The 22,837-nt window shown below is 46.5% G+C and overlaps 1 protein-coding gene across 1 annotated transcript; it reads left to right on the forward strand.

Moving 5' to 3' along the window:
* The first annotated feature begins 10,100 nt into the window (after positions 1–10,100).
* On the forward strand, positions 10,101–16,755 carry LOC140251583 (G-protein coupled receptor 83-like). Its single transcript, XM_072335536.1, has 4 exons — positions 10,101–11,004; positions 12,894–13,019; positions 14,634–14,767; positions 15,290–16,755. The coding sequence occupies exons 1-4, from the start codon at positions 10,627–10,629 to the stop codon at positions 15,909–15,911; spliced, it is 1,260 nt and encodes a 419-aa protein (XP_072191637.1). The 5' UTR covers positions 10,101–10,626; the 3' UTR covers positions 15,912–16,755.
* The last annotated feature ends 6,082 nt before the right edge of the window (positions 16,756–22,837 follow it).

Below are 22,837 nucleotides of genomic sequence, written 5' to 3' on the forward strand. Positions count from 1 at the left end.
GTAGCCACTCTCATTCAAGAATCTCAGGGTAGTTTCAGCATTACTCTGTTCAGCTGTCTGAAGGGGCATCAGAAAAAAAGTATCAGAAGCAGAAACATCTGCCCAGCTTGGGAGACGTTTGGATGTGATCCAGGGCTACTTTGCTTCAGATTAAAAATTCCTAATACCTCCTGAAGGCAAGATTTATGTGCAACAGAGCAGCTCTGGCAGCGAGCTACATAATACCTTATTTGGCAGCATTAAGATTGCTGTTGTTTTGAACGTACAAAATGAGACATCCTGTTCCCAACAAAATTTTTATTGTTGATCTTTCATATTGCTAAACTCTGAGAAACTCCTGGAGTACACAGACAGGACGACTGCCATTCACTTCAAAGAGATCAGAAGTAGAACTAAAGACAGGAATAACCTTTTTCAGCTCAAGTTTCTTTTGAGAAATTAGGTGTATTTTCCTAAATTTCAGCTTAGTCTCTTCTCAGCATCTTCTGAGCTCCTGGGATACCACATAAGCTCTGCCTGTGCTTCCAACAAAGCCTTCATCTCAGCTGAGCTGAAGAAACGTGACATAGAACAGCACGTACATCAACCATGTACCTCCAGCAGATTGTTCCTCTTCCATTCACCATCTCCTTGGCGCCAGCATAGAGAATCAGCACAGCCTGCATTTTATTCCAATTTTGTTTTGTTATTTATTTATTTTCTTAGGGCTGCCTCTTGTGTTGTTGTCAGTATAATCATAGCTGTTCTTGTTCTGAAACATTCAACAAAGTCCCAGGTGCTTGTTATATGGAGATGATAATAAAGGTAATGTTTTGTGAAAGCAGTCTTGCTTTAAGATGGTGGCTCCTTGTGCATTTGGGCTGCAGTGGAGGCTGTCACAGTAAGTCATAGGGCTGCTCTTTGAAAGCAAACTCCTTTATTTCAGCAGCCTGAGGAACTCTAGAGGTGGTGCAAGGTGGGAGGAGTGCTTTGTGCAGTCAGTTCTGCTTTTTGGGAGGTTAGTGGCTGCTGCTGGTTCTGCTCTGCTTCTCCTTTTGAGTTTTCTCCTCCTTCTCTGGAGAGAAGAATCTCAAACTTTTCGGTTATCTTTGGCTCCTGGAAACTCTTCTTTTTCAGTGTGGGTTTCAGGACTCTTGCCAGGGCTGTGTGATCTGTTGATGAACAAAGAAACTGCAGGCTATCAAAAGAGAGCCTTGCATTTGTTTAATTATTGAGTCCTCCCAATCTGAAGAGAAGTTCCATAGTCCAAATAACCCATGGCAATACAGAGCAGAAGAGAGAAAATGTAGGAAGCTGTCATCTGTGTTGGAAACCTTCTATCCAGGAGCTTTCACAATGATCTTTTATCTCTACAAATTCTGAGAGCTGGGGAAGTGTAATGTAATATCAGGCTTAATTTCTTTCTCCTATCCTGCAGTTCCTTACTTTCAAGCTTCTCTTCCAAGCTGAGAGCATTCTAAATTTCTAGACACAATTGTAGCTCTTGTAGGAAATAACTTATCATGATGATTGCTGTCCTAGCAGCATCATTCCCATTTGAAATTCACCAATTTTAAAGAGATGAATTACACTATAATAACTCCATTCTCTTTCTAAAGGCACATGAGTTCTTGACAAGCTGCATTGTAAAGCTAAACCTTCAGGACAGTTTGACTCAGTAATTTCTTTCCTTAATATGTGCCTCCCTGCGCCAGTGGTCCCTGTTGTCTGGAATTCAAGCCTTAGTTTTTCAAACAGCCCAACCAAAAGAAAATCTGCATCTAATTTTTAGGAGCACTTTTATCTTTATTATCTTAGGTACTTCCAGGGCAACGTGCAATTCAGAGCTCAGAATGGCTCTTGCTGAGTGGTCTCCCTACTGATTCACAGCAGATTTTACATTAAGAAGTTCCTCAAGTCTCTCACTTTGGTTGAAGGAGGTATGGGACACTTTGCACTCCCACTTGTAAGTCATGCTGGAGGGTTATTTCTTCACGCTCTCACAAGCCACTGATCTCAAATACTGGCGTGCTGGGCAGAAAAACAAAGCTAAAATGTTTCTGCTTTGTTAATCAGCAGTAATTGACAGTACTGTTAAGAATGACCAAATAAATGTTACTAGGAATTTACAGAGAACTTCCAGAGAGGTTTTAGGGAGCAAAGTGACATCCTGGGGAAGGCTTGAACTGCAGGGAGGCGGAGGACAACAAGCACAAACTAGATGTGGTGGTTGATGGGTCCTTGCTACTCAACCCAATGACACTGGATCTGGAGGATTGCTCCCTATCAGTCCCAAGGCAAGTGTAAGATGTGTAACTTGTTTTTGTGAAGGTGTTGGGTAGTATAAAGCTATTGGCAATGCACCAGCTGAGTAGTGAGGAGAAAATCCATCCATGTAATGCCTTAGAAAAAGGGCAGTTTCCCAAGTGGGCTTGGAGGAAGGTGTGAAGCCAAGAGAAAGCTTCCATGGTTGTACAGCTGGCACAGTAGGATCTCATTTAAGCTGTCTGGCTTCCTTCTCCCCAGAAAGCAAAGGAGAAAGAAGCAGCAGGATCCCTGAAAGCAATAGGAAGTTTGGATGTTGGACAGAGGAGGCAGCAGCTGTGTAATAATGCATAACAAAGCAATTTTAGGAGGTTTTTGCTCATTCTTGTATAGTAGCACATCTTTTTGTGCTGCTGCAGCTATAATTTGGATGTACACTGAAATGGATCAGCAGGAGGTGGGAGTCATTAAAAAATCCTTAAACGGGCACAGCAGTGGCATTCACCCAGACCCCTCCATAAGGAGATGTATAGGTCCAGGCTGAGAGGTCAACAGCCTCCTGCAGCCACCTCCAATCACCAGCAGCCAGGTGTGCATGCACTTCTGCAGGGAGAGGTGTGAGGTGCAGGCATGCTGCTGGGCTGCTTCCAGCCAACAGACCCTTGCTGGTGCCTGGTTTCAGAGCACCAAAATGAATGATGCTGCTTGCCAGTTGTCATTTAGAGCACAGACAGCTATTTTGGGGTAGGACTCAGCCTGCTAATGTTGCCATTATCAACATTTTATACTTTTGCATTACAGAGCACGTAGTGTCTCTATCCCTGCTTTTGGAGATAAGGGCCTTATAGATCATTCAGGAACACAATTTGAGCATCTGAAACTGCAAGGAAGCGGTAGCGTGGGTTTTGTTCTTGAAATCTTGGAATGTTAGTGAGCACAATGGATGTGACAATGAAGTTGAGGAGAGAAAACAGTGCAATGGAAAATTCTGGGTTTATTGTGATTATTGTAGGAGAAATGAATGGAATGCAGATGAAAATGAGAAGACTTTGAAGGCAATGCTTTTTTTTTTTTTTTCTGTATTATGAATGCAAATGAATATCAGTGGGAACAGTCACTGATGTTTCAAAAACTAAAACCCAGAAAAACTAATATTTCAAGAAAGAAAGAAAATAAAAAATCTCAGAGTAAAAGCCAATGAAAGAGGCTGGGAATATTAGAAGGACTAAAGGATGCCAGTGGGAGATATTTAGGCTAGAAGAAATGTAGGATGATCTGTAAAATAGGTGAGCCCTAGTTGGATGAGGCTGAGCTGCCTCCCCGGAGCCCTCAGAAATGTCTCAGAGCTTCTCACTTCACACTTCCTTTCAATTTCTGCCTTGTGCATTGCTTAGTAAAAGAATTTGGAGGTTTTTGTTTTGTTTTGTTTTGTTTTCCCTTTTGAATATTTATAGCTGTTAGTAATATCAAGCAGGATTTCTGTCATTTCAGAAACTTCAAAGCAGTTTTAGTCTACTGTAGCTTCAGATCTACAGCAGGGCAGCAAACTGATGTATGTGGACTTGCAGTATGGATGAGGGGTCTCTGTCATATCCTTGGTCCTCAGGGCTGGTGACCACATTTCTCTGCACATCATAACAGGGTATGACCCTGGAGATGAACAAGAAAAATGTGCACTGAAAAATTCACTGAGCAGCCAGCTGGGACCTATGAGATGTATTTGGTGATTACAGCCCAGTGCCAGGGAGGTGGCAGTCAGCTGAACAGTGAGATGTTAGCAGTAACATTAGCAATCATGTAATTTTACTCCTACTCATCCACAGCAGTACCACCAAAGGACCTGAGGAATATCAAAATACTTTGTACAAGCAGTGGAAAAAAGCTTAAGTTGTGATAATTTGATATCAGTGGTGGGTTGTGATATTTAACATATTAAATATTTCTGGAGATTTATTTTTCTGGAAACAGTGCTGGCACATCTAGTGTGTCGACAGCCTTGTGAACAGGAGAGTAATTGGAGTGGATGAAAAGTCCCAGATCTCTCAGTCTGTCCCTGTAGGGGAGGTGCTCCAGCCCTCTGACCACCTCTGTGGCACTGCTCTGGATGCTCACCTGTCTGTGTGCCTTCACCAGGGCAGGGCTGATTCAACACAGCAAAATAAGTTGCACTTGTCTCCTTATGCATATGTGCAAGATAATGGCATCCATCCAGTCATCCCTTCTGCTCCCTCCACAAACTCACTCCTTCCTAGGATAGCTGTGAGAACAGAAGCTCAAACGTTACTTTGAGGAGATAGGCAGTCTTAGCATTTTCCTTTCCCATTGCTCCTCACAGAGAGGATTTTATTTTCTCTGTGAACAAAGACATCAAAACTGTGCAGCACCCATCCACCTCCAGGCAAGTTGTTCCTCTGAAAGGAAAGTAGAGCTTGAGGAGGAGGGCCTGAAACTGGTTAGTGATGTTTTCTTTGGAGCAACTGCTTGAACAAGCTGTACACCTCCCGCTCCATTTGCAGCCCAGCACATTTCCATTATACAATTCACTTCTCCCTTTGTTTGCTGATGCCATTTCTTCAGAGAAGTAAGCAGATAGAAATTACTGCATTCTCTACGGGTGTATGAGTTTGTAGGCACCTCTGTCCACAGTCCTGCCTCCTGTACCCTGGTGCAGCATCACCTGGGGCAAGGGCAGCCCCAGCCCACCCCAAATGCAGAGTAAGCTGCATTCTGTGCTCCCAGCAAGGCTCAGCTTTGGATGGAAAGAGAACAATGATCTCAGTAGCAGGGTTTTCTTTTTTTTTTTTTTTTTTTTTCCCTTCTGAATTTGGCCCTGGGGCACAATTATCAGCTCTGGAGGCATCAAGCATTGTAATTCTCAGCAATGTGAGGTAAAAGCAGGTGGGAGAACAGATGCAAAAGACCTGTTCTGATTGGTCATGATGAGCAGCTAGGTGTGAGGAGACCTGTGTCTGGCTCAGCTTTGCTTGTTGCTGTCAGAAGCAGAACTCTGCTTCAATTCAAAGTAATTTTCTGGAATACAGCTGTGCTTATCCTTCAGAGGTTGGTTCTTATGGTTGTTTTTCCTAATAATATACCTTTCCCCACTAAAATCATAGACAAACCTGGCAATAAGGGGAACTAGCAATTCCACATACATTTAAAAGCAGCACAAAGAAATGCCTCCATCTCCTCAGCTCTTTAAGCAGGGATGGAAGCGGACATGTGGTGACTGTGTGAGGAGCTGGGGCAGAGATGCTCTGAAGAGTCCCCATTGTGGAGGGTCATTTTTCTGAGCATTCTGCTGGGTGCCCCAGGAGGAGTGAAGTGGGTGTAAGGGCTTCAGGAAGGTGTTCAGAGCACCAGCAGGCAGAGCTGGAATTTGAATTCCCTGGACTGGAACAAGAATAGGAAGAATAGGCTATTGGGGGAGAGGGGCTTTGTTTCCTACTGTCTCCCTCAGAAGTGACAGCCCAAAGTACACAGTTGTTTTAAATAATTTTCCTTGGTTTTGCAGGCATCCAGACTTGGGGTAGTGAGCCAGCATTCAGACTGTCCCTTTATGTCAACTGCTTGGGCTGTGCTGGGATCTCACAGAACCCAGCAGTCACCCTGAGTGTGGGAGCATGAAAAGAGGGAGAACAGAACTGCACTTGATTTCATTGAAGTTTGGAGCTGACAGAAGCTGAAACAAAGCAGAAATAATGCAATCCATTGTCTGTGAAGTGCATGGAAAGCTGTTCTCCTTTACAGCAGACCTTAGTTCTGAGCTCAAAGCCATTCATAGTGTGACAGCTGAATCCTGGCAGGTCAGTGATAGCACTGGGTATGACACTGTGCTGGGTAATGGTATGTTACCACAGGCAACAGCAGCCACAGGAGCTCATGGCCTCTGTGTCTGATTTCTTTCCTTTCTGCAAAGCCCCCCTCTGCTGAGATCTGTGACTGTCCCCCACCTCTCCCTTCCGAGGGATGGGGCTCAGCTCCAGACTGACCTCAGTCCTGAAAGCCAAAGGCATCACCATCAGCTTCCTCAGCTGATGCTGAATGGCTGAAGAGCTTCAGTTTTGTGTCTTCATCATTGAAGGTGGCATTAATTGGATGCTGAGCTGAGTCAGCAGGCATTGGGGAAAGAATCATTTGTGGTCTCAGCAGTGGGGTCCTGTCTGGGTCGGAGATGAATCACTTTGACAAGGGTACAGAGTGCTGCATATGGAAGGGGCACACGTTTGGGTGCTGCACTGAGTCATGGCAGAGTTCGCAGTGCTGAGATCAGACTGCAGAATTATTGCTTCCTAAATAAGCACTGTCCACACTGAACACATCGATGTTATTACCATCAGCAGAAATAGAAGAAATTAGTTGTCAGGGAGTGTTTCCAATTTAAATGTTAGCAGCTGTTATTATTTCAGTGTGGCAAGTTTTGTGATTTTGCCTACAAGTCTGCTCTCAGTAAATTAGAAATAATTATGTAACAGCCAGACTGTGTCTGCAATGGATCTCAGTAGTTATCAGGAGAGGAACACAAGAGGAAGACTGCCAGATGTCAGTGGGGGTGAAGGGATATGCAGACCAGAACTGATGAGCCCAAGGTGCCTCCTGTAGTGCACAAAGCTTTGGTGCTGACCACCTCACATGGAATGGCTGTGCACTGCATGGCTGTGCACCGTGTGGCTTATGGCACTGCAGGCATTGTGTGAAGCTGTTCTGCACCTCTACATAAAAATAGTGGACGTTTTGTATTGTCAGCGTGTCTGAAATTAAGAGTTGTATTCTTTAACTCACAGTCACTCCATTATCACCAGTCCTGGGGGGGCTAAGAAATCCTTTATCACGTCTTTGTAGTGTCCTGCACAATATCTGTGCCTGCTAATCTTGCATTTCTCACCCACAGGAGCAGTACTGCTCACTGCAAATGAAGAGGAATACAACATCCTCAGGGCATTAAAACAAATATACAAGGTAAGAATCCTAGATCAGAGCTTTCAAAGACTGTTCAAACTTTTATTCATAGCACACCTGCTGTGTAAAGGGAAAAAAAGAAATGGGGGACTGGTATACAGATCTGGTTGCTTCAGCTCCTTCACCAAACCGTGTATTTAAAATGAAAGTACAAACTGCTGGCTTCTCTGGAGAACTTCAGTCTTCCAGTGCACTGTCTGATGCAATTGGCACATTGATGGGAAATTTTGTCATTTAGACTTAAGAAATGTAATGGCTGAATTTTCTCCCTCTTGTCCACACTAAAGCAATGAAACACTGCATCTTCCCTGGCTGCTTTCAGCTCCAAACTGCAGAGCTCAGACGTATACCCTTTCAAACCAGAAGTCCTCAATTGGCTTTTGTAGCCATGTGGGCTCACACCCAGCACTGCTGTGCCCTTAGGATGCTGTCCACTCCCCGTGGTTCTCTGCTGCTCTCCATTGTACAACCTGAGGTAGGGGAAAATGGTTCAGACTGTGGATGTGTGAGCAGCCTTACCTGGAGCAGCTCTCATGACCTCTCATGGGCTGCAGGAGGCCCATACCCAGCACATACAACTGTGCTTGTAGAGAAACATGTGGGTGCACTGCCAGGAAGCAGAGGAATGTACCTCTTAAGCATGGTAGGTACTTTGGAACTAGCAAACTGTCTAATGCAGTGGCCTTGTATATTTAGTATCACTCTCATATTGTCTTATAAAATATGTACGTACCTCATAAATATGGAATAAAGTAACTTGTAGGAACCTGTAGGGACAATCTTATTCAGCTTTTCAAGCTCATTATGCAGGTAATGAAAGCATTTTCCCTCTGCTAAGCTTGTTACATAATGGAGCTTTTGTCACTGAATTCTGACTTTGTCAGCCAAGCATGATCTAGACAGCTGATGCAAAAATCATAAATGGATTATGTATATTAAAATATTTCTCATGATATTGAGGAATAGATATATTGCTGTCTGGGACTTTGATTGCTCTGAACAATTCAGCTGCAGACCCCACATCTATGTAAATGATGTGACTACTCCCACTGGCATCATCCAAGCATAAAAGAATCCTCCTAGCTGAAGCACAAGATATTACAATCAATTCATTTCACTTTGGGCCCCCAGAACTGCTGACATCCTCGGCTGTGGTTCTGGTAGTGCTCTGCCAATGGAATGTACCTGCAGTACCATTAAGGAAGGGCAGTGTGATGGATCTGCCAGGTGATGTCCTGGCTATTTTTGGGCTTTCTTTAGACAAGTCTCAAAAATAGCTTTATAAGTTGTCTCTTGAACTGTCTACTCCTCTTTTTTAAACAGGCAGGGCTAATCACAAGGTGAAGCCCAGAATTATCTTCTAGAAGATGGATCGTTGTTAATGAAATCCATTGATAATGAAACTAATGATGTCCAGCACTCAGGGCCATCCATGATGATGGATAGTGCTGGTTTGTGAGTGCACAAAGTGAATGGCCTCTCCTCTCCCCAGCAGTTATTTGTGATCACTTTAATTTCACACAAGCACAACAGGGTAACGAAGTGAACTCTTTCACACTTCTGTTTACACCAGAATTACACCTAATTTACTCCTTTCTGAATTCAAGTATCTACATCCTTCTACTGAAAAAGATTTAGGGAAATGAAGGCGTCTTAATGTTTTTTTCCCTTTAAATATTCACAAGAGCAGACAGGAACAAGCACTTAAAAATGCACACTGCTAAGGCTGTGATAACAGGACCTAGGGAGAAAGGCTTCATAGCTATCAGTTTTTGGCATGTACTTCTGCAATGTCTGGTAATGAAGATGAATCATGTCTTTTGAAACCCTTTCTTTAAAATTAACTTAAATGAAGGTGCGGCAGTGATTGTTCTTGACCCTGGGCACTTCTAAAGAACGTACAGTGAAGGTGATTGCTGAATTATATGGCTTATGTTTGTGAGACAGGAAAAAGTGCCAACAGGCACATGGAAGGTATCCTGGGGCTAAGGCAGGCAGTGACAGCTGACCCCATCCTGGCTGGGTGGATTCTGTGCAAAAGCATAGAGGAAAAAGCTGCAGCAGCATTCTATGTGCTCGTGCCTTGAACTGGTTGTGTGCTGGGCTCAGTCCAAGTGATGGGACTTATGGCAAAAGGCATTCTGAATGCCCAAAGGTGTTATGAATTGCCAAGCCAGTGCTGGGATGCTGAGTCTGCCAGAAAGGTGAAGCTGCCTTCATCTCCAACACATCACGGAACCTGACTGTTGGTGCTTCAACAGTCCACCTGCTGGCCATAGGGCTCTGAGCTTGGGGATGGTGCTGCACTGCAGGTGGCTTTGTCTGGAGAGGGAGAGAAGAAGATAAGGGATTTCTGCCCTTGCTGTTTCTTCCTTTCTGCTCCTGCTCTCCCACCCTGCTTCAGTGTCCAGCTGGCCAAGCTGTGATCTAGTCACTGTGGACACCCAGCAGCATCCTGAACTTCTGCTCTCATTTCCATATAGCATTTCACCTTTTATGATATGCTCTGCATCACAGGGGGATTGCAAAGGGGGGCAGTGCCAGGTGGGGGAGCTCACTGGAGGCAGAACTCTTCAGATAGTCTCTGTCTGCAGAAACTCTAGAAGGCAGCAGAAGAAAGATGCTGACATTTAGTAAAGCAGCTGCACCCCACCAAGCTTTTGAGTGTACACAGAAAGGAGGGGGAGAAGACAGGAAAGAGGGAAGATAAGGGCACATCCATCTCTCTGTATTTTGCTGCTCTGCTAGAATCCGTGGATGACAGATACTCCAATCACTTGTCTGTGGGGCTGCAATCCATCTCAGGGTGAGCCAGGAGGAGATACACTATTGGCTATTACATATGCAGTGTGTCATCTCGCAGGCTGTATATATAGTAAGGAAATCAGGGACCATTCAGACTCTGAGCATAGCCTGCTTCCAGTGAATATCTCTGAGCTACTCTGAGGATGGAAAGAAACGGGAAAGGCTTCCTCTGCTTTTTTTGGTTCTGATAAGCTCTGAAAACTGTTGGGAAATGCAGTGCTGATTGGTGGAATAGCAATAAAGCACTTTTCCAAGGAGAAGTTGCAGGAGAAAAGAACAGTACCTGAAAGGAAATATTTTCTAGGATTTCTTCCTTCATACAGAGAGGAAGTGTTTGGGGATATTTCAGGATCTGAATCAGCTCCTGTGTACAGGACATATGGGACTGAAAAAGAAGAGCAGCACCTGGAGAGTCCTGGAGCACAGCCGATGCATGATCAGCACAGGAAGAAGGATCTGTTTATCAACTCCTTTATCTGGTTTGCAACTGCAGGGCATATTGTTATAATGCAAGCATGAATGTTTCTTCCTGCAACCACTGAATGTAGCACCTGAGCTCCCAGAAAGGAGGAGAGCAGGGAAAAGTGCTGCTGGCCCCGGAGCGGTGCTTCCTGAGCCATGAGCAGGCACACGTGGTTCCCTCTGCAGTACATCACCAAGCCTTTCTGGAGAGCAGAGAATCACACCAGAACCAGCTTTCTCTCCACACAGTACAGCTTCTCAAATCAGTCCTTATTCCATGGTGATTTGGACCTGGAGGACTTGGGAGACTTTGACAGTGGGACCAAATATGAGGGTGAATCTCAGAGCAGGACGGTGCAGGCGCTGCTGATCGTAGCTTACTCAGTGATCATCTGCATCTCTCTGTTTGGAAACACACTGGTGTGCCACGTGGTGATCAAGAACAAGAGAATGCACTCTGCCACCAGCCTCTTCATCGTCAACCTGGCTGTGGCAGATGTGATGATCACCATCCTCAACACCCCCTTCACACTGGTAAGATCTGGGCAAGACTCGGCGGGGTGGGGGACGTGGAGCAGAGGTGTGTGCATGCATACATACATCAGCACCTTGCTCATACACAGAACTTCGTATTGGCTCTTTCCCCCTGCTCTTATCTCCTGGTCAAGCTGTGTGCTGTGCCCCGCATTCCCCAGCTCCCCCCGTGCAGATATGGGCTTGGTGCAGAGCTGGGGCTGGGTGCCCCTGTGTCTCAGAGCCTGCCAGGAGGGCCCCCCTCCTGGTACTGTCCCCTCTTCAGGATGGGGATGATACTCGGGTGTCCTGCTTGTGCATTAGTGGAGAAGGGAGCTGGAATATGTTTAGCACTTGAAGGCACAATTAGCTGTGGAAACGATGCTATGGAAACGATGCAAACAGATACACTGCTTGTGAAGAGCGCTGCAGGGGAGCTGTGAGGTCTGCGCTGGGCTGTGCAGCTCGGTGTGCCTCTGACCAGAGCTGGGAGTTCTTTGTTTGCTCCCAGACACTAAATAATGGTTGCTATAAAGAGAAAAATAGAGTGAGGTGGGAAGAATAGGCTGCTGCATTGCCTACAAGCGATGCAGTGCAGGACTGTCTGTGTATCATAGTATCATAGTATCGTGCGAGTTGGAAGGGACCTTAGAGATCATCGAGTCCAACTCCCGGGTTTCGAGCCCTCTGTGTAGCGAAGTGGCACTTCTACTCCTGCGCCACAGGGGGGATTCGAACCCGGGCCCTCCAGTGCCGCAGGCAGCAGCTTAAACCACTGCGCCACTGGGGGCACAGTAGCTGAGTTTGTCAAAGTACTCTGGTTCTGAAGCATCCCAAGCGCTCCTTACTGTGTTCCCTGGCCGTAGCTGCCTACAGCTCTCTTCCACCTTCCAGAAGCACTCCCTGCATTGCTCACTTGAATTCCCCTTTTCTTCAACCAATCCTATTTCTTTGGTGGGGTTTCTCTGCTTTGCTCTGTTGGGATTGTTCAGAGAGAGGACAGTGTGAGTGTTGGCACAGTGGTTACATATTGGGCATAGATAATTAACTAAGTGCAATCCTTCTTAGAAAAGAGCTTTTCATCAACTTTAGAGAAAGAGAAAATTGCTGCAGTTTCATTGTCAGAGTAACTGAGTTGTCTCTATGGGAATATAATTAGTATTAAAATGGTAGATTAATTAAAGTTATTAGCTAGTCTTCACTAATTTTCTGTGTGGATGTATGTGCTGCAGAAAATGTGCCTTATTTCAAACTAGCATAATCTGCCTCCAGAATGAGTTATTTTAAACACTGTGCAGTAAGGAACAGCAAGGTGTGCTCAGGGAGCAAAACAACAGCAGGTACTTGGAATAATTGCTTCTGTAGGAAAGTCACAATGATCAGTGCCTTCCAGGAATCCATAAGGAATGGCACTGAGCCTTTTTGCTGAACTCTCAGGCTTCAGACTCCTCTCGCCCTCCCAAGCAGCAGTGGGATTTCATGCCTGGTGGAGATAACATGGGCACCAGAGGTCAGATTGACGAGGAGGGCTCATTTCCTAGTAAAGTGTTAGTTGCTTTCTCAACTGGAGGGGATAGTTTTCCTCCATTTGTCTAAGCTAGCTGTCACCTTTGAAATTGCTGTTGATGTATTTCAAACAATGTGATAAGAGGGAGCCAGCCTCAGAGATCAGTGTGGAGGGTAGCGCTGCCATCCCCACACACGCCTGAGCGGCTGTGAGCTGCTGGGGATGCTCCCAATGCAGAGCACCAGCTCCATCCCAACCCATCCACAGATTCTTCTTCCACAAATTTATCTCTGAGTTTTGAACCTGTGGGGACTTCATCGTGGCATTTCTTCCTTACAGTGCTCCTGGGAAGCCTATTTGCAACCCTTCAGACAATTCTAATCCCTTGTTGCCTGCTCTTCAGGTGCGGTTTGTAAGCAGTACTTGGGTCTTTGGAAAGCTGATGTGTCACGTCAGCCGGTTTGTGCAGTACTGTTCCGTCCATGTGTCTGTACTGACCCTCGCTGCCATCGCTCTGGATCGTCACCAGGTACATGGCACACCTAACAGCTGTGTTTGCTAGAAGGTAGGGAGCTACATGTGTAGCTTTCAAGTTCCAGTTCCTGAAAACCTGAGTTGTCTTGGGAATAAAGGAATTGGGCTCAGGGATTCTGGCTTTCATGTTGCTGGACAGAAACCTGCTTCTTCATGGTGATGGTAGTCAAACTAGAGAGGTTGTGGAGTTCCTACCCTTGGAGATATCCCTAACCCAACTGGAGGCAGCCCAGGGCAGCTTGCAAGTTCTGCTTTCTTGCAATGCTGGAGCCTGCAGTAATGGCTGTTACTGATAAGCACAACAAATGGCACAGAGAAATTAAGTTTAAACAGTAACTGATTCCACTCCAATTGCCTGGGTTGTGCTCCATCTGGTGTTGGAGCATAGATCATCCATTCCCATCCCAAATTGTCGAGCAGTCTGCTCATCCTACAGACACTGCAGCTCCTGAAAGAAAATTCTGGTAATGATGCATTTGAATTAGATTCTTTGTTGATGGCCAAGCATGGCTATACATTAAGAAGTGTTTGTTTAGCTACAAGCAAACACAAAGTGTGCTGTTAAATTCAGAGCAGTAAGTTCCTCAGAACTGGAGTTAGCCAGCAGGGGCCAAGGAGATATAAATAGAAGTAAGAAAACATTGCCAAGCAAAGAGAAAGCAGCACTTGCCTCTAGAGTTACTGCTAGTCCTGAGAGGTGGCAGAGCAGACGTGCTCCAGGGGAATTAGAGAGGCCTGGTTAAGCATGTATTTATAACAAGATTAAAAAAAGCATGCAAAAAATACCAAGGACTTTATCAGCCAAGACATTAAAGGGATGACATGACAGATCTGCTCTCAATTGTTATTTAATTGCATAATATAATCATTTGTAGTCCACCAGAGCTCAGTGCTCATTTGGCTTGTATGACTTCTCAAGTCAAACTGCTAGTAGTGCTGAGTGTGTTTCTCTGCTCAGGGCCCTGGGATGACAGCAGCAGGTCACACTTGCATTGCTCTTTGTGTATTCTGGCCTTTATCATCTCAGAAGTGCAATAAAACCAGATCCTTCTGTCCACCTTGTAACTCTGAGGGGGCAGAGCTGGCACAGCATTTCAAACTGCAGTGTGGGGCTGCTGAAAGAGTGACCAAAACATTGGAAAATGCCCCTCCTCAGCAGCAAACACTGCACTCCACTGCTCCGTACCCAGTACTGTGGGGACAAGCTGAACATGGAGACCAGGTTTCAAGCTTATTACTGCTGTGTTAGCCCAAGGTTACATTGAGCTGTAAAGTTCTCAAGCACCATGTCATATGGTTGCGCAAGTCCACCAAATGCCAAACGTGAATACCACAGCTGCCATCTGTATTTGAGGTCTGTAGTAAATGAGAGACATTTTGTGCTCCCCATGGTACAAACTAGAACAGACTCTTGGCTTTCAACTTCTACCATGCTTAATGTCCATGCTGAGCGTGCCTTCCTGTCGTGGAAAGCATGCATGCTGTCCAATATCAAATGATGTCAGTTGGATGCAGATAAAATAAAGGTTCATTTTCTTTTCTAAAATTTGAAGCTCATTTTTATCAGTTGAGGACACTTTAAATCCACTGGACTGGTTGTTCTTTGCAGGTTATCATGCATCCCCTCAAGCCACGTATGTCCATGGTAAAAGGAGGGATTTGCATCATTATCATCTGGGTTATGGCCAGCTGCTTCTCACTGCCTCATGCCATCTATCAGACCTTGGCAAGGTTTTATATTGGGTAAGACATTTACATAGTGCTTTTTTCTATGACACACCCAGTTTAGTCAAGGTCACACAGATTCAAATGCACGTTTCCCTGTCTGAGTTAGTGAAATAGGAGGTATGGGGAAGCAGAGAGGTTTCCCTTGGCTTTGAATGGGCGGTGACTTTCTCTAGGATGGATAATGAAAATCAGTGAAGTTGCTTTCAGGCTCATTGTTGGTTAATGTTGGCTCAGGGATACAGCACAGTTATCTGAGTCAGGCACAGACAGGAGATACTCTTCAGCATTAGAGGGCACAATTGCCAATATGGATAAATATTTCATTTATTTATTTATTTATTTATTCTGAGGATATGTTTAAAATATCTGTATTGAGGCCAAAGCTCAGGCTTAATGTAGAATTCTCCATCGAAAGAAGCCCTCGCCCATATAACTGAATGAGTTCCCTGCTTGCACCTTTACTGAGATGTCTAAGTGTGTCCTCCATGTGTTGTGTGTTGTGTGGTGGAACTGACAGCTCTTTTTCTTTGATCCCAGGAACAGAACAATACGAACAGTTTGCCTCCCCAGCTTCCCTCCTCCTGCTGATCTTTTCTGGAAGTATTTGGACCTGACTACATTTGTTCTCTTGTATGTTTTGCCCTTGCTTGTCATCTCCATTACCTATGCCATGGTGGCTAAGAAGCTCTGGCTGAGAAATGCCATTGGGGATGTCACCATGGAGCAGTACTATGCCCATCAGAGGAAGAAGAAGATGACACTGAAGATGCTGATGGTTGTGGTGATTGTGTTTGCAGTGTGCTGGTTCCCTCTGAACTGCTATGTGGTGCTGATCTCCTGCAGGGCCATCCACAGCAGCAATGCTCTGTACTTTGCTTTCCACTGGTTTGCCATGAGCAGCACTTGCTACAATCCCTTCATTTACTGTTGGCTGAATGAGAACTTCAGGTCTGAGCTGAAGTCCCTGCTGTGTGCATGTCGGCGGAGGAGTGCAGCCCAGAGCCATGCCCTGCAGTCCATCTCCCCTCCATTCAGGCCTGCCTGGTTTGAGAGCTGCCGGTACAAGAGAGGTAGCACCTGCCAGAAAACAGCACCATCCCAAAGGAATTCTACCAAGACAGACATATCCAGCGTTCAGCCAATTGTGGCAGAACAGTAACCCCCAGTAACCCCTCACAAACAGGAGCCTCACCAACCTCAGGCAGGGCTGTGTGGCTCCATGCCTGACCCTGAGAGCAGAGGTGCCCTCACCTCCAGGTGCTGGCTGAGCCACAAAGCAGAGTTATCCCATTGGGAGCTGCCAGATCTGGCCTGTTTATTTGCTTCATTTACAGTGCCGACACAGAGCCTGCATCCCAACATGGACCCCAGGCATTTATTTTAAGGAACAGAGGGATGCACAGAGAGGCATATGTAAGCATGAGGGGTGGGGAGAGGTGTTCACCCCTGCAGGGTGATTCTCACTTTAACTGTGACAAAAAGAGATCTGTAGGTTCACTGCAGAGGCTGTCAGCTTCTCCTGCATGCTGCTGTGAACCTGTTGGGCTGGTAACCTGATTGTAGACTCGGCTTTGGATGGCTGCAATTGTCAAGCGATCTAATGCTAATTGTGCAGGAGAGGAGTTTGCAAGTGGAGTAATGATTAGCTGGCCTGGTAACTGCTAAAATTAATGGTGTGACCTTCTTTCACTGTCAATTTTGTTCATTTTTTGAATTTTTGGTCACTGACTCAGACCTAAGAATTGCTCCCTGATCTTATCCTATTTTCTGTACAAAGAAAGCCGATCTGTCACAAAGCCATTATGTGCACAGATGTCAGTAAGGTAAGGTGAGAGTGAACCCAATGCTTTATGTGACAAAATGAGAACCCATTATTATTTTTTCCTGAGAAAAAGATTATTTGGCTTTATGGGATGGAAAATTGCCTTCCACAGCGTCTTTGCTGACTCTTAAACTTTCCCTTTTTCTCTTTCATTTTTAATATTTTCGTGTTGAAAAAGTGGTCCAGTGGTCAATGGGTTTTCTATGGACATCCACATCACAGAAATCTGGTGTAAAGCTGCCCCGTGGATGGCCTAAAATCTCCCAGATTGTGCACCGACAGCCTGGTGTGCAACCACAAAAGGGGATGGAAAAGGGTCTCCTCAGAGATGGAGACCAAATGAGCAGGGGTGGGATTGGGGGACCAGAATGCTTGGAGGCTCTGCAGGCCTGGAGGGTGGCACCCAGGGTGTGCTATGGCATGTCATCTCACACCCACTCTGAAATGTTTGCAAAATTGGAACCTATTTTTCAGCTGGAATGTTTCACACAGATGTCTCGGCATCACCAAATTCTTTGTAAGATCAGCACTGCCAGCAATGCTCACTTATCTGACTCACATTCCACTCACTCAGCTCACACCCCCCTTTCCATTTGCTAAAATGCTGAAACCTCTGTGGTTTCCTTTGATTTATCCCAGCATATTTTGATGAGGTATAGAGCAGACGTTTCAAGTGAGGAAAAACTGTTTCCCCAGTGTGGGTAGCTGCCAATTCAAACGTTACAGAATGGTCTGTGGCTTCAAGGAATGTCTGCATGTTTTGCTAATTCAGATCTCACTTTGCACCTTATTCCCCAAGGGAAGTACTACATTAAATAAGGATGAAAATTAAGCAGGTCTCATCCACACTAAAGTTTCCATAAAACCCAGAGCTGAGATACTAAGAATTAACGAGTGGTTCTGAATCAGCTACTGAGAAGCACAACAGCCAGTATCATTAAGCAGCACAACAAGACTCAAAGTGTTCCCAGAGACACTCATGTGCATTTACTGGAAGAACCTTGACACAAAGGAAATCACCTAATATCAGGTCAACATCTTTGTAAGTGTTTAAACAGGTCTGCAGTGATCGGAAGGACTTTTGTCTCCCATTCTAAAAGCATCTCAAGAAGAAATTTTCTCACCCTTCCGTTGAAGTAGAGTAGAGTGAGAATGGAGCTCTCCTCCTTTTTACAGTGCTTTTGTTTCATGCCAGCTTCCCCACCCCGGCTTTGATGGGCTGGCAGGAAATGACCCGGGTGGGGTCAGGAAGGCTCTTCTGTGTCTTCTGAATGAGGAACCCAGGAAGGATGAGCTGGGCTCAGCTCTCTGTGTAACTTGTCCTACCGAACTCACCTCAGTGCACGTTGGAACTACTTCCTCCACTATTATCCCATAATGCAAAATCCAAAAATGTGTGTGGTCCTGAGAACCAAAACCCAATTAGAGAGCAAACTGACAGTCAAACCCTTCACGCAGCACTGTGATAGTGACCTAAATGCTGTTTCCAGTTACCACTGGATGCTGTTAGCACAGCAATAGCTGCAAGCCCCGCAGACCAGAAAGCACTTCTGCAGGTGCTCTGCAGCACTCCCAGGCCTGGCAGTGACCAAAGCCTTTCCTTCAGGTCAGTGCCTCCTGTAAAGACTGTTTTCCCCCATCAGCATTTCAAATACCTCTTAATGAGTGCAAAAACTGTGGCTTAAGGCAGCAGCCAGGGCTTTACCCTGCATTATCCTTTCAGGTGATGAGGACAGGTGGTTGCTGCCTCCTGATGGGCTCTGAGCAGCCCAAGCACCCATCCTGGCCTGTGATCTGTCCAGCAGGTTATCAAAAGTCATGTAGACTTGAAAGCAGGGTGCCTGGCAGCAGGTGGAAGTAATGTGGTTTATCCCATTTCACACCTCTAAAAGAAGGTGCTGGTCTAGGCTATGTCATTTCCTGCCTTAGCCAGTACAGATAGCAAAGTGGGATCCCCATCAGCACCTGCTTTCTTGCTCTTTGATGTGAGACAATGGCTCACATTATGCAAGGTTGGATATTAGGAAACATTTCCTCTCTGAAAGAGTGGTGATGCATAGGATCAGACTGCCCAGGGAGTGGTGCAGTCAGTCCCCGGAGGTGATCCAGAATCATAGAGATGTGGCAACTGGGGACATGGTTAGTGGGCATGGTGGGGATTGCTTGGGCTTGGCTTTTCCAACCTTGATGTTTCTGTGATTCCACGATTCTTCTACCCTTTCTCAGCCAGCACAGGAAGGCTGAGCTGCCTTGGAGCTGGCAGAGCTCAGTATTGCTCTGCTGTGAGGACTGCTGCTTAAATTTGAACTCATCTGGTCAGTCCCAATGCCCTGCTTTGTGAGCAACGTTGTTGAAAGAGTTGTACACAAAATCAACGTATTTTTCTCGTATCAGGAAGAGATATCGGTTGTCAGACCTCTTGTTTTTCACGGGAGGAAAAGGGCAGGAGCACAGCAAAGAAAATAAACCGTGGAAATCCACGCCCGTCGGGCTCAGTGAGGAACGGCGGAACGGCGCCGCGCGTGGCCGCCAGGGAGCGCCACCACACCGCACTGCCGCGCAAGGCCGCTAGAGGGCGCTGTGACACAGTGGTCTCGGCTTGGCCCGCCCAGCGCCGCTGCTGTGAACAGGAAGGGCTGATGCTGTGGTCCGCTCGGGCATCTCTTTAAGTGCTTCTTTTTCTGTAGCTCTGTGATAGGATGAGTGAAGGACTGTTCTGAGAATATTTTTAAATCACGTCAGGATGTATTTAGACTTCAGAAATACGCTATGAGCTCGGAAGTCGTTTCGGAGCCCCAGGCAGCGGCAGCCGTGCCCGTGTCCTTGCCTGTGATCGGCTCCCATCTCTCCTTAACTCCGGAGCTGAGGCTCTGCAGCTCTGCAGCGCTGCCCTGGCTCTGATCCGCGGGGCCTCAGACGTACTGAGTGTGTGAGAATTTCTGTATCGAAGTTAAAAGGACGCATTAAAATAAATGAGATAAGGTATCCTGGCTGCGAGCTCCTAATGCAGCCCAGCCAGATAACTACAATGGGACCCGAGTTCTCAGCAGTGATAGGGCAGGTCAGCAAAGGAAGCGAAGCAATTACGTTCCAGACACACTTTGCCGATGGATCTCAGAGAGCTGGGCTGGTAGGCAGACTTTGGCAGAGCCTTTTGTGCTCCCGACCATAGAAAACAATCAATAGAAAAGCTTAACTTCCTGGACCTGCACTGAATGCTAAGTTAGCAAAAGAGTACCTCATTATTATACTACTTTTTTACAAGGAAACAGTGGGCAGAGGAAATGTGACTCAGTGCAAACACTCGGATAAAAAGGTACTGTGCAAATGAACAAACAAACCACTTGCAAGCAAGCTCCGCTGAGCGCCACTGTCGCATTCTTGTTGAGTCTCAGGGCCTTTTAGGACCTGCTCCAAAAGGGTTCTTGTAATTCATACAGCTAAAAATAGAGCTGACGTCTCAATCACAGTGCTCAGCCAAAGCTCAGAGCCAAAGAACACTGATTCATTGAATCCAAACCTTTGGGCTCTTCCAGAAAACCACAAGGTAAGGTGACAAAAGTTCCAGTGAAGTTGATCCAAACATTGACAACGTCGGCCTTTGTCCTCTGACAGCGCCTCTCCTTTCCAGATTATGACTATTAGCTAGTAAGAATATTGTAACTAAATATACACAAAAGCCAGAGATTGCAAAACAGTCGCCCCGGGGATGTTAAAACAAACAGAAATCCCACATGTATTTTTCCTCTTTCAATGTCTGCCAAAGTCCAATTGCTGCTCTGAAGGCTGCTTTGTGCCATCTTTTATTTTTTTCCTCCATTCCTTCTCATGAATGGGCTTTTGTCCACTCTCCTTCTACGTCCTCCACATTAGGCTTAATGTTGTAAGACCCCATATGTTTCATATGGAAAGCCCAATGTATACAAGGTTTGCTTCTCTCAGTTCACTGTCAGAGGAAAGGATGAGAACAGATACAGTCTCTGTCTGCTGGGAACCACTGGGAAAAAAAGGGGGTAACTGAAGAAACTTCTAGGGAGAAATGAAAAGTAGAGCAATGACTCTCGTCATAGGAAGGGATGGGTGATGCTGCAGGTTGCAGGCTGAGCTGCCTCAGGAGGAGCAGAAAGAAGGGCACAAACCCTCACCCTTACCCTGCTTCCCTTACTACATCCATCAAAGCCCCTTTTCCCACTGTTTTAGCAGCTGTCAGCTGAAGATGTAAACTTAGTCTCTTTTGAATTAATGCTGTGGTAAAACTCCTCTGAAGGAGCACTGCAGAAATCACACCCACACCTCACTAACACCTACACACCCTCAATACTCAGAGCAACTGCCTCATGTTTGCAAAAGTTCTGGGAGCGTTTGAAGTGCTGAATGCTGCTGTTCTGTGATATTTGCCCTTCCTTCTCCTCCCACAAGAGTGTTGTCTGTCTCAGTGTGATGCTGTACTGACAGGCAGGGAGGAGCAGTGCAGTGCACAGCAGCACTGGCAGCACAGCTGCTCTGCATTCGCAGCTTCAGGTTGGATCTCACCCTTCACCTGTTGGGCTCCTTTGTTACATCAGCAGAATCACAGAATCACAGAATTATAGGGGTTGGAAGGGACCTCTAGAGATCATCGAGTCCAACCCCCCTGCCAAAGCAGGCTCCCTACACCATGTCGCACAGGTAGGCGTCCAGGCAGGTCTTGAATATCTCCAGAGAAGGAGACTCCACCACCTCCCTGGGCAGCCTGTTCCAGTGCTCCGTCACCCTCACTGTAAAGAAGTTCTTGCGCACATTCGTGCGGAACTTCCTGTGCTGAAGTTTCAGCCCATTGCCCCTAGTCCTGTCCCCACGCACTACTGAAAAGAGACCAGCCTCGCCACTATAGCTCCCACACCTCAGGTATTTATAAACCTGGATCAAGTCCCCTCTCAGCCTTCTTTTCTCAAGGCTAAACAGACCCAGTTCCCTAAGTCTCTCCTCATAGGGGAGATGCTCCAGGCCCTTCACCATCTTTGTGGCCCTCCGCTGGACTCTTTCCAAGAGATCCCTGTCTTTTTTGTACTGGGGAGCCCAGAACTGGACACAGTTTTCCAGATGAGGCCTCACCAGGGCAGAGTAGAGGGGGAGGATCACCTCCCTTGACCTGCTGGCTACGCTCTTTTTAATGCACCCCAGTATGCCATTGGCCTTTTTGGCTACAAGGGCACACTGCTGGCTCATGGCCAACCTGTCGTCCACCAGGACGCCCAGGTCCCTCTCAGCAGAGCTCCTCTCCAGCAGGTCTTCCCCCAACCTGTACTGGTGTATGCAATTATTTCTACCTAGATGCAAGACTCTACACTTGCTTATGTTAAACCTCATCCGGTTTCTTACTGCCCAGCTCTCCAGCCTGTCCAGGTCTCTCTGAATGGCTGCACAGCCTTCAGGCGTGTCAGCCAATCCTCCCAGCTTCGTATCATCAGCAAACTTGCTGAGGGTGGCCACTATCCCCTCATCAAGGTCGTTGATGAAGATGTTGAACAAGACTGGACCCAGCACAGACCCCTGGGGGACACCGCTAGTCACAGGCCTCCAGCCAGACACCGCACCGCCAACGACAACCCTCTGCACAGGCCTCCAGCCAGACACCGCACCGCCAACGACAACCCTCTGCACTCTGCCAGTCAGCCAATTCTCGATCCACTTCACCGTCCACTCATCTATCCCACACTTCCTCAGCTTTGTTATAAGGATGTCATGGGGGACCGTATCAAAAGCTTTACTGAAATCAAGGTAGACTACATCTACCGCTCTCCCCCTGTCCACCCAGCCAGTGACATCTTCATAAAAGGCCACCAGGTTGGTCAAGCACGACCTCTCCTTGGTGAACCCATGCTGAGTACTCCTGATAACCTCCTTTTCTCCCAGTTGTCTGGAGATGGCATCCAGCACAAGCTGTTCTATCACCTTCCCTGGGACAGAGGTGAGGCTGACTGGCCTATAATTACCCGGGTCATCCTTCTTGCCCTTTTTGAAGACTGGGGTGACATTGGCCATCCTCCAGTCTTCAGGCACCTCCCCAGTTCTCCAAGACCTTTGAAAAATTACAGAGAGCGGCTTAGCAATAACCTCCGCCAGCTCTCTCAGCACCCGTGGGTGCACCCCATCAGGTCCCATGGATTTATGGACATTAATGTTTCCTAAGCACTCACGGACCACCTCTTCCCTGACTAAAGGGAAATCTCCCATTCCCCAGATTCTCTCATCAACCACCGGGGACTGGGATTCCTGGGGGA

Source organism: Excalfactoria chinensis, chromosome 4 (genome assembly GCF_039878825.1).
Source record: "Excalfactoria chinensis isolate bCotChi1 chromosome 4, bCotChi1.hap2, whole genome shotgun sequence".
NCBI lineage: Eukaryota > Metazoa > Chordata > Aves > Galliformes > Phasianidae > Excalfactoria > Excalfactoria chinensis.

Excerpts from the sequence above, each read along its gene's own strand:
- LOC140251583 (XM_072335536.1), top strand. The coding sequence starts at position 10,627 with ATGAGCAGGCACACGTGGTTCCCTCTGCAGTACATCACCAAGCCTTTC. Across the intron at positions 11,005-12,893 it reads TCAACACCCCCTTCACACTG|GTGCGGTTTGTAAGCAGTAC; the intron begins GTAAGATCTGGG and ends CCTGCTCTTCAG. Across the intron at positions 13,020-14,633 it reads TCGCTCTGGATCGTCACCAG|GTTATCATGCATCCCCTCAA; the intron begins GTACATGGCACA and ends TGTTCTTTGCAG.